The following is a 12,372-nucleotide window of genomic DNA, read 5'->3' as shown; positions in this document are numbered from 1 at the left end:
AGTGAATTACAGCGGGCCCACGTCGGTCGGTGCTCTCCACTCAGTCACCTGCCCTGTGTTGGCGTGTTCACAAGAAGCCGCAACTATTTAATTCAACAAAAAAAATGAAAAGAAATAAATGAGATGCTGAAATTAAACTGGAAGAGGTTTCTGGAGCTCGTCCCATTTACCTTGAAAGAATTCCTGGCTGCATTCGTGGGAGTGTGGTTGTTGGCCAAGCACATCTGTGGAACCACAGCCAAGTACAGTAGAGTCCAGGCTAAAAGCTCAGATGTCGCATACAAACTAACATGCAACCCTCAAAGCTCCATTCTGTTGCTTTAAAACCTTAATTAGCATCCCAATTCTGGTCATTTCAAAATAAGCAATCATTCGGGGGGGGGGGGATTTGGTGTAGAGGGGGGGAAAAAAAGGAGTGAGCCAAGGATAGACCCCTGGGGGATCCCGGGCAATCAAGTGCAGTACAGTATATACTGTACTGTTGGGTTTAAAGGACAACTTTAGTTTTTTTTCAACCAAGGTTCATGTTTTAGGTTGTTATTAGAGAAAGTAAAAGATGAGTGTCATTTTTTTTCATTTGCTGCTTTCTTTCGTTTTTGGGATTTTAGCTGTTTTTGACAGGGGGGCGGGGGCATACGAGCATGGGGCTATTTTTTTACAAAATATTATGGCGATTTATTTTTTTATTATTTACTATAGTCCTAATAAACCCCAGAAAATCTGTCCACAAAAAAAAACACAGGATCTACTGAATGTGAACATAGCCTACTGGGGGGAAGCCACACTGTGTGTCATAGGCTCAATGTCAGTTTGACACATTCAGTAGATCTTGTGATGTTTTGTGGCCAGATGTAATTCCCTGGGGTTTATTAGGACTATAGTAAATAATTAAAAAAGAAATCGCTATAAAATGTTGTAAAAGAATACATATTTAGCCCCATGCTCGAATGCCCCCGCCCCCTGTCAAAAACAGCTAAAATCCCTAAAACGAAAGAAAGCAGCAAATGAAAAAAAAAATGACACTCATCTTTCTCTAATAACATCCTAAAACATGAACCTTGGTTGAAAAAAACTAAAGTTGTCCTTTAAGTGTTAACACCTTACAAACTCCACGGTCCTCCGAACCAGTCCACATACAGTAAAGCCATATACAGTCTATGCATCTGCAATACAGATAAAAATAAACTACTCAATTATGTCCTCTATAGCTCGGGTGTATGAAATCCAACGACTGGGACACGAGGCCATGTCGTCATCCGATAGCACGTCGGCACCAGGAAAAAGGATTTTAATAAAATATATTCTGTGCCAAGAATAGCAGCCGTCTTCCAAAGTCAGGAACGGCTGACAAGGAGCAAGGGCATCACCGCGCCTCCACCAGCAAGCAAGGCCCAATCATAAGAGATCCCAGACTTGCCATCTATAAATAGGTAGAACGTATGAGTCACTGAGTTGATGTCATGTATAGCCGCCATGGTTTATTACATAGCCGTTGACATGACGGAAATACTGTAGGTTTAACAAGTTGAAGTGATAATGATTTTCACAAGGCTATATTTACAATCAGGGAGTAGATTTCAAAGACACGTACAGTATGAAATCATCTGCAGAATGCATATGATGGAGTGCCCATTGTGGCTCCTCCAATTAGCATCTGGATTAAGAGCGTCTGCTAAATGCCTAAATTGTAAATTGTAAATTGTAATTATTCAGAGGTTGGTGTGAATCCGTGCCCTTTGTCACATTGTCAAACCATCTCTATTAAATTGTGACTTTTCCCACTTTTAAGCCGAATCCTATCCTTCTATTGTAAGAACATGTGAAAATCTGACGTCACTTTCAAATGTTTTTTTTTGTGTAATGAGAACTTGCTCTCTAGTTGCAGAAAAAAAGCCTATGAAAACAAAAAAAGTAGGCTAGGTTGAGACCAACTGTACTTTACTGTATAAATTAAGCTAAAATAATAATGTTTTAAAACATACGATAACATTGATAAGGTACCTCGTTAAGCTCCATTCATGTGAGAGACACAATCTGCTGAAAAGAACAGATCTTCAGCAGGTGACACATCGTCATACTAAAGGGGCTACGAATGAGGTTTTAGGAGTGTGTGTGTGTGTGTGTGTGTGTGTGTGTGTGTGTGACCGTGGCTCAGGTCTTTGACACTCACCCGCCGGGTATTGTCCAGGACTTTAGGGTCTGGTCTGCCGTAGTTGGGGGGGTTGGCGTGGGGGTCGTAGCCCAGCCTGGACAGCATGGGGGCGATGACAGGCATGTCCCTCAACACATCAGCAGGGATCTTACCCACCCACTTGGATAAGGCCTCCACATTGACTGGCTTGATGACCTGGTCTGTGGACCGCTCCACCCTGTCAGAAGAAAAACGGTTTACGGTAGCATTAGGACCTGCTTCAAAAGGTTTTAGCATAATCAGCAGAGAGAGAGATCTATCTTTATTGTGTGGGTTTATGTAGGCAGCATGTTTCCCCATTCCTCATTATAATATAAGCATCTGTTAAAAATGTGTTTCCACCATGTCGTTAGCATCGTTAGCACAGCTGGTCCTGGCTCCTAAGACATAGAAGTTGTGGAGTTAACTTTTCTATAGTTTTGTTTTTTTGTCATATTATGAAGTGAATCAAACGTTCGCTCTGAAAGAATATATATTAAAAGATTTGTGCCGCATTTTTAAGACTTTTCAAAAATAGCAGACCTACAAGCTCGTAGCGCGCCACTCGGTGGCGTGCTATGAGCTTGTAGATCTGCTATTTTTCAATAGCTATAACAGATTACATCACATCTACTATATATGGCAACAACACAAAGAATCTCAGTGATTGGGAAGTGCATCCCTGTATGGTCAAAACGGGAAATGTAAAGCAAAATAAGTTGCGTTTCAATGGATACAATATAATAAAGTCATTATTTAGTCACAAGCTATTGTTGGTCCTTTTATTGGTTAGCATTTATAAAAGCCACAGAATTACCACTTTCAACCTGTCAATATAGGAGCACATTTTCCAAATTAACCGATACTTACAAGCTCACAGCATTTTGCCTTCTGAGCTTGTAAGGTTGGTCATTATACACTGAAACATAAAATGGGGGGCGTTCATTTATGAAAACACAAAAAGCCAAGGGTTTGCAGAGAAAGATTGATCAAGCATTATGTCATACAGCCATACAGATCAATTATTCATCATGTTGGAAATGAAATATTCAATAAGCAGCCGGGTCAACCATTCTACACTAGAGGTTCTGTTTCCTGGACTGACTAAAGTTTACCAGTCATGTTTTCTTACGTTATAAGACAGGCACAGATCATGAATCGAATTGCAATCGTGCATACATCCCACAGCTAGAACAGGCCTCCCTCACTGTGATTTGTACAAGAGGTAAACACATCATCAGCGTTTGTGCGTTCGTGAGAGACAGAGAAATAACAACTTGATGCGAAAATATACCAACAGGGAAATATTGCATACCGGCATGTCGGTATCCATAACTCAAGATGGGAAGGTGCAAGGCCAATTAGGCTGACTAGTCTGACTGTACAGTTGTTCCGAAGTACAGTTGTTCCGATAGCTCCTATTATGACGAAGCCAGGCCTAAACCTAATCCTAACCTCATTTACCCTAACACTTATAGGTGGAGGTCGGAATATTGGGACGTAAAAAATATTGATGGTTCGGACGAACGCCAGGCAAACACCTATGGGATTCACATAAATGTTTATCAATGCCTAAAAAAACCGATGAATTTGACATGTTCTTAGATATTCATGTTTTGCAGGAAGGGTCAGCAGGGTCTGAGTTTGGTGTGATGACGTCACCTGAATCCCAGGCTTTTGCTGTTCTGGCGTTTGTTTGGGTGCCCCAGAGCTAAGAAGACTTTTCATTTAGTTAGCTGCCAACCATTGCACACATTGTCTATGTGCTTTGCATTGATGCCAACAAAGGGGTCAGAGATAGACTTTACTTAACACGCATGCATAGGCAGGCACGCACAGGCACAAGCAATACTAATGGAAAAACAACAATGAGGGATTTAATGAGCTCACTTTGACTTTATATTCATCCTTGGCCTCGGCAGATTGTATCGAGTACTCTTTGCCATTTGCTGGAATAAAAGCCTCTTGTGTTAGCATCACATTCAGTTTGGTTCTCACCACACAGTCCATCTGTACTTCCAAGTATCTCCATCCATGTAGCCTCTACTCCCTGCATACCTCAATATGGCAATTCACTTTCCCCCTAATCCATTTACTTTGCAATTGAATCTTTACACTGTACGGGCATACTCCTGCATGATTAATAGACCAGCCGCTGGTTTTGTCATCTCTGGAGGACAGAGGGGGCTGTTACTGAGAGACGGGCCGCGGTCCAAACATGCACTCGCAGACAAATGGGGAGGGAATCACTTTAGGTAAGTCCACATAGAGCCAAGAGGCTCTGCTAAGTGTTGACGTGGAACATAAACTGATGTAGACAGGACTCAGTAGACACGCCTGGCCGCTCTGCCGCTGCGTGGGGGTGAGAGTGATCCAATGGTTGACACAATATCAACAGCAGCATGCCTGACAAATAAACCTAGAGATCTGTCTCCCAGAAAAACAACAGCGACTCATTCACTCATCTGCATCCTCAACGTCAACAGAAACATCTGTCCTTTTCCAACGGTTGGCGCCAAAAGGGGCAAACACAGTGTTTAACCCATGTTGACCTGAGATCAGATTCTAAAAATGTCTTCTACATCATGACAGTTTTCTGAAAAAGCTATGTTTCTATGTCAGTCGTTCTTTGATTTTTCAAAAATAGCAGACCTACAAGCTCGTAGCGCGCCACTCGGTGGCGCGCTATGAGCTTGTAGATCTGCTATTTTTCAATAGCTAAAGCATAACATAATGCTAACACCAAAATGGGTTCCCGCCCCAGAATGGGTTAATATTAATATAGGCTATCTCTGCTGTCGGGAACGAAACCACCTAACTCCAAAATGTTCAGTTTTTAGGAAATTAAGAAAACCTTTGAAAACAAAGCAATACTGCCTCCTCAAAGTTGATGGTGTGACTTTATATACTGTCAATGACTTGCATGAGAGGAGGAGAGGTGGTGGAGTTAGCTGCTTTAGCAGACAGTCTGAGGGTCCAATGGAGTTAAGAGGTTTTGTCCAACGTTTTTTACTACTTTGGTTCAATAGTTTTCGAAACAACACACAAACATAAAGGGTGTTCAATAGCACAGATTTATGCAAAAAAAAATCTAAAACCTCAAAAATGGAGTTAGGTGGTTTCCTCCAGAAAGCAACGATTATGTTAAGATCAAGGGTCAAACCCTGGATTTGAAGCTCTCTTCTGGGTTCTCCTACAGGATGAAGTTCCTATAAATGGCGCAGCAGATATCGCTATTTCACCTTCTACCGGTCGCGAAAAAGGTTTTGGGCAGACTTTACACTTGATTTTATTACCTTAAATAAACATTTTCATAAACACTTTAGGATTTCAATCACTAGTTTAAAGTCTTTTATAAATCATCATGATATGCATATAGTCAATTATGGTCCCATTAATTTTAAAATGACGTGCTGTGAGCTTGCATATCTGCTATTTTTGAAAAGCCAAAGCAAAAATCTAAAATGACACGGCTTAAACGCCTTGGTGTTTAAAGCATTATGTCATACTTTAGCTATTGAAAAATAGCAGATCTACAAGCTCGTAGCGCGGCACCGAGTGCCGCGCTACGAGCTTGTAGGTCTGCCATTTTTGAAAAAGTCGTGAAAATGTGGCTCAAATCTTTGAATATATATTCTTTCAGAGCAAATGAATGGGTAAAGTCAAGAGACAATCAACACTCCTCAGGGTGGTGTTTGCATACTTCGCATATACCGGTATTAAAGTTAATGCTTTTTTTAACCTCAGTGTCCTAGACTAGAGGAACAGCAAGGAAAAGAGGTCGATCAGTACACCCTTAATACATCAACTTATGTTTTGCCAACATCCGTTTGTAAAAACCCTCCATTCCGTGGTTGCAATGATGCAGCCAGCCTTCAGTCATGTCTTTCTTGATGTGCCTGGAAAGTGACTCATGGGCAGTGCTTTTCTTCCCTCAAACATGTGTCACATGCAGAATAAAAACCCACGCCGACATGAAGTGCTTTGAGACAAGAGAAATTAGTCTATAATGAAAATGTCAAAGTTAAGATAAGCATTGAATGATGACAGACTGTTCAAGGCTGAATTAATGACTGTACATAGATTTCAGTAAAGAAATAAAATTAAAAAAAAGGCAAAGATTGTTCTATACAGCTATACAACCAAATAGAACAGGGCGCCACCCCTCCATTGAACTCGATGGATTCGGTCGCCCTATTACTTTGAATGGTGTCTTCAAGCTTGACATCGCCTTTATCCATAGTGCTTTTATTGCGTGCAACGCTAATCTCTCAAGAACAGATTCTGAGCTGCACTACCGAATCCGTCAGCAAGGCCATTCAGAATATTGTTGATTGGCTCCCGGTCGCAGAGTACAAAACTCTGATGCTGGCCTTCAAAGCAACCAAAGGTATGGCACCCCCATATCTTGCAAGTCTGATCGGACCCTACAAACCCTTGTGCGTGCTCAGTTCAGCCAACGCAGGGAAGCTGGAAGAACATTCACTAAAAACGCCAGGAGAATGCTCCACACGTTTAAACTCTTCTCCCTTCTGGCTCCAAAACTATGGAATGAACTTCCAATTTCAATCAGAACTGCAGACTCACTCCCAATATTCCTCCGTAGTGTGTGTGTGTGTGTGCGCACGCACGCACGCACACCGGTATATGCAAAGTGGAGGCACCATGCAAGGCACCAATCTGCTCATTTGGAGGGGTCCCCAAGTCAGGGACACTTTTGACGCATACCCAAGAAGAGCTGGGGATCGAACCAGGAGCTGTCCAGTTCCCAAATGGTCACTCTATCCCCTGAGCCACTGCCACATCAGCACCAACTGCAAATTACAGACACTCTCTGGTTTCTAGCTCTGGGAGAAAGTTCTTCATGCTCCTAAAAATGGTCTAAATACATAAATACCATCTCAGGCCATTATAATAACAGATTGTGAATCTGAGTGGTATTTAAAGTGTGTTTGGAGTTAGATAAACCACCATGGCCAGAGACAGACCTCTATAACAACAAAAGGAGGCATTCAATAGATATGAATATTAAACTTTCCTCATACAAAAAGAATGGCACCCCTTAATGGACAACTTCACCACTTTTCAACCTACAGTATATTCATATAATTGGTCCTCAGTATGTTCATGATAAAATGGCACAATAAACATTGTGCTATCTACTCTGTCTGCATGTCTCATGTCTGTGGGCAGTTCAGAAACCAGTCTTTATCGTTATTCTTTTTTATTTTTTATCAAGATTTGTTTTTTTATATGATTGTGAGAACGATGGCTTCCATTATTGCATTGTAACTTTTCACGAATAGAAAGCCTGCAGTTTCTTTTAGCTTGGATTCCCCATCGATGATGTCACAGGTGGATGGATTTCTGAACTGTCAACAACCCAGAGACCCTGAGACACAGACTGAGTAGGAAAAAAATGGTGCTACTTTATCATGAACATTATTGAGGACCAAGTATATGAACAAGATATATCAAAACCAAACAAATCTTGCTCATCAATCGATAAATGGAGATAATTGAAAGGAAAATTGACCCAGTATTATATTTTGTTAGCGTACAAAAAATGGTGATAGTCGGCGATCTACAAGTTCACAACGCATTGCATTGCCATGTGCTATTTTCACTATATAGATTTAAAATAAACAATGAAGTTACATTTTTAAATAATTGTGATATTGTCATATTGCCCGGCCAGGGCCTACAATAATGTCTGTTGGGGAGTCTGTATTAGCTTTGTATATGTGGAAAAACTATAACACCTAGGTTAAAAAGTTTTAAAGCCTGCACACTGCAACTTGCACGGTCAAAAGTAAAGTGTATTGTAAAGGCATGATACAAACAAGATGACAGGGACACTAAAACATCCAGATTATTACAGTAGCTTTGTATATACAATGAGACAAGCCCCCTCTCCACAGGTCACATGACCACTTCCCTTCAGGCCTGTGCTCTTAATGGCCTCTGGCCTCTCAATTATTCATGCCAAGGCCTGATGATGCTCTTCTCTTCCATCTGAGGTGGTGTTCTATATCGCAGAGGGCTGATGAGACATTAAGACCACCAGCAGGCAGCACCATGCGCTGTGGGAGGAGAGATCAAGTAAATAGCGCAGCAGGTCTCTCTCAACTAGTCAAACCCTCCACTGAAATCAAGTAATTGTTGTTAATGGTAAGAGGAAGTCTCGTTCGGGGGGATAGGGACCTGCAGACAACAGGGTGGTGGAGGAGGGAGAGAGGGGAGGAATTAGTGGGCAGCACTCTTCTTATGCCAGGTGCCATGGGACTTGGATTTAATGCAATATGAGTGAAGTACTTGAGGGGAGGGTGGGGCTCCAGTTTTACCATGGTAAAATGCACCCAGGCTGCCCTGAAGGCCTTGTTGCAGCAGCCCCTCCTCGTACATAAAATCACATCAGTGGCCATTTGGAGATGAGGTATGCTGGCGCGTCTCTCCCTCAAGGCTCCTCTGACTAATGACCAGACCGGGTAGTACCATGATAAGAAACGGGACTTTTTGTGATGTAAGAGGGGGGGGGGGGGGGGGAGGCGAGATTCCTCACATGGAATTTAGTTTTACAAGAATACATTCCAGTCTGGATTTAACACACACACACATATATATTTAACTGGATTGATTTCATATATTTTGTGTTTGACGTATTACTTTGTTTTGTTATATGAACACAGAGAGCAAAGACCTTGGATGCGCTTGGCCAGTAAAGCCGATTCTGAAAAAAAACATGATAACACTGAGCTTTTATCCGTTGTAAACAAAAACACAGACGGGATGTCTAGCCTAAACCTGGGACGTGAACAGTCTCTCTCTGTCTGTCTCTCCGTTTTGAAATTCTGCTCGGGAAAACATTTTCAAGAGCTGAGCTGGAAGTGTCAGAGCCGATCATGCCTGTTGGATAACCCCACTTTGTCAGAACAATATACAGAGGCCTGGCTCCCTGTGACTTAATATCTTGAAAGAATGGACATTACAATACTGTAGACATTTTGTAATGTATTATTATAATAATAATAATAATTATTATTATTATATATTTTTTAGGATGGTAATGTCCATACGGCCAACACTTTAGTCTCAAACAAGATATCTCTAGCTGGATTGCCATGAAATATGGATTAATTCAATTAATTATTTTCCTAATGAGGTTGATTTTTACCATGATTAAAAGCATCAACCTCCATAAATATGGCAGCATCACCAAATTAATATTTTAGACCTATTTCCGTGTTATTTTGTCATGCTGTATATTCCTTTAGTCTTGTTTTTCTTTTTACTTCAGATAATTGACCGTATCAATGACTTTTGAATTTCTCACTCAATGTTTGAGGTTATATGTGTGGTTGTGTGTACAGTGAAATAATGATTTGCCCATAATATCCCTTTTAAAAGCTATTCTTGTACATGATTCTAATACAATCAATATAACCCCAATCCAAATTATTGTTTAATTTAGCTTCAAAGTCATACAAACTATGGTACGTTTTGAAAAATGCTCAGCAGAAATGTCAAATATACCTACCATTAGTCAGGCTAAACATGCCAGACCACCAGTACGTTCTTTTAAGTGGGATTTAACCACATTAACCCTGGTGTCTCTATTCTGGGCAAATCATAATAGAACATTAGGCGAATAAAATAGCAGATCTGCTACAAGCTCACACCACACATGACGTCGTGAGATTGCAGATCAGCCATTTTCAGCAAATTTGGTGTTGAGGGGAAAAAAAGAGGGGACCAAGTAAGTGTATAGCCCGTCTATGGGACCACGGTCAACAAAGTATAATAGGGTTTAAGTGGTTTAATTTTCTCTAAGCACAACAACTGTAGTGTACAGTCAGACATGGGTAATATTGTGTCATCAGTTCCTGGCTTAGACAGTAAGACGCAAGACAGTCTGTCGTGGCAACAGATTATAAACCATACCAGGGCCAATACATGTCAGTGTGTCATGTCATCGTTTCAGCTATATTTTCCCATTGCTTTTTAGATTTCACCTTTGTTTAGGTTTTCTTCTCATTACATTGTATAATAAGTCATGGATGTTTGAATTTCGTTGATAGTTCAATCCTCACACTACTGTCTACCTATCAATAAAGGCATAAACAAGCCCCCAGAAAATATCTTCCAAAAACAAAAGTAATACCACAAGATGGGCTAAACATGCCCTATCACTGGGTACGTTTTTTACCACATGAACCCTATCGTCCCTATCCTTGGCATGAAATCTGGCATGAAAATGTGTGGCAAATAGCTGATCCCATTGCCTAAAGGGCAACGCCGCACGTTGTGAGTTTGTATATATATTGGCTATTTGACAAGAAATTTGGTGTAGTGGACAAAAAGGAGGTTACCAACCAAGTAGGGGTGCAGCGGTTCACAAAAGTCTTTTTTGTTATGATTTATTTTTAAATTATTATTCATGACGTCACAAACGGTACAATTGGTCATACTGGCATTATAAAGAAAACAAAAGCTTAATATGTTAGTTCTGCATAAAAGTATAAAATAAATATACAAATATTTCGGTTCATTCAACTTTTTCGGTTCGTAGCCATTCGGTTCGGTAGTCGGTACACCGGCTCGGTATTTTACACCCCTAGTCCCAAATAGACCCCTGGTCAGTGAAGCCCCTAGTCCCAAATAGACCCCTGGTCAGTGAAGCCCCTAGTCCCAAATAGACCCCTGGTCAGTGAAGCCCCTAGTCCCAAATAGACCCCTGGTCAGTGAAGCCCCTAGTCCCAAATAGACCCCTGGTCAGTGAAGCCCCTAGTCCCAAATAGACCCCTGGTCAGTGAAGCCCCTAGTCCCAAATAGACCCCTGGTCAGTGAAGCCCCTAGTCCCAAATAGACCCCTGGTCAGTGACCCTAACCCTAACCCTTAACTTAAGTGGTTAAAAGTAATGAGGACATTAAAGGAAAATATCAAGGGCCCTTGCAGTTCAAGCTCTCCAATGTTCTTGCACCATGGCTGAAGAGCACTCAAGTGTCTCCACCGAGTCTGGACATGAAGGACATGTCTGGCAGCATCTCAACGTGACCGTTGAGTTTTTATTTCATTTGGTTTTGCCTTTTGTTTTAACCTTTTTGTCTCACTCAGCATTTACACGTGAAATTAGTTGTATGCCAGAGTTACATTTATGTTAGAGCTGTGCGATATTACAATAAGTTAATGGCACGATGAACCCTAATCCTGCAACAGGACAAACAGTTGCCAAGAAAACAATGTAGTGCTTCAGAAACTAGGATACCAGAAAATAATCAAAACTTATCATCTGTCTGGAGAAGATACAAAGAACCAAAGTGGAAGTACATCAGATTTAAGAAAATCGTTTGTACCAGCATCAACTAAGATGTTGAACGAGGCTCTGAAACATCAGTAACTGTGTGAGGCTAGATTATCCACATCGTGTGTGAAATTGTGTAATGTTGTGTCTTGTTTTATGTTTTATGTGTGTCTGTAGCTGGGGTGAACGCCCAAGACACATTTCCCTCGTGGACAATAAAGTTTACCGTGACCTTGTCTAAACAACATGCTAAATAAATAATATTAAAATCTGTGATGAATCAAAAACTAATCTAAATAACAGGACATATGACCAAGAAACCAACGTAGTAGATCTGAATCTGATATATCAATATAATATAAATATTGCGCGATGAGATTATATAATGTCCGGGTAACGGGGTTTGTTTTTTATATCGTGATAAGATTTAGCCTGTAGGAATGTAGGCTGTTCTAGCCGAGTGAAATAAAACATCTCCAAATGTAAAGAATAAAGAAACCTTGGTAATATTGTCAAATTATTAATATTGAGGTATTCCGTAAAAAAAGATAGTGATATTTGATGTTGTCAACATTGCCCACATCTAATTTATGACTTATATTTATAAAAAAATAAAAAATAAAATAAAACTCCTGTGAACATTTCAGGCACCATAATAACCCATTCTGGGCGGGAACCCCTTTTGGTGTTTTAAGCATTATGTTATACTTTTAGCTATTGGAAAAATAGCAGATCTGCTATTTTTGAAAAAACGTGAACATGTTGCGCAAATCTTTGAATTTATATTCTTTCAGAGTGAATGTTTTTAACTCAAATCAGTGTTTCTGGAGGGTCCTTTCTGAAACAACATATTTTCAGATGGGGATCCGTGGCCAATTACATACAGTATAATTTCTGTGT

The 12,372-nt window shown here is 40.6% G+C and overlaps 1 protein-coding gene across 2 annotated transcripts in view; it reads right to left on the bottom strand.

Moving 5' to 3' along the window:
* Positions 1-12,372, bottom strand: part of tpst1 (tyrosylprotein sulfotransferase 1) — a 62,663-nt gene that overhangs the window by 26,863 nt on the left and 23,428 nt on the right. For both annotated transcript variants that reach the window (XM_079514547.1, XM_079514548.1), the window contains exon 3: positions 2,171-2,369. In XM_079514547.1, coding sequence (XP_079370673.1) covers positions 2,171-2,369 — 199 coding nt within the window. The remainder of the gene's footprint in view (positions 1-2,170; positions 2,370-12,372) is intronic.

Source organism: Electrona antarctica, assembly GCF_951216825.1.
Source record: "Electrona antarctica genome assembly, chromosome: 11".
NCBI classification, from domain to species: domain Eukaryota; kingdom Metazoa; phylum Chordata; class Actinopteri; order Myctophiformes; family Myctophidae; genus Electrona; species Electrona antarctica.
The sequence above is the reverse complement of the archived record's forward strand: the minus strand, read 5'-3'. Positions and strand labels throughout refer to the sequence as shown.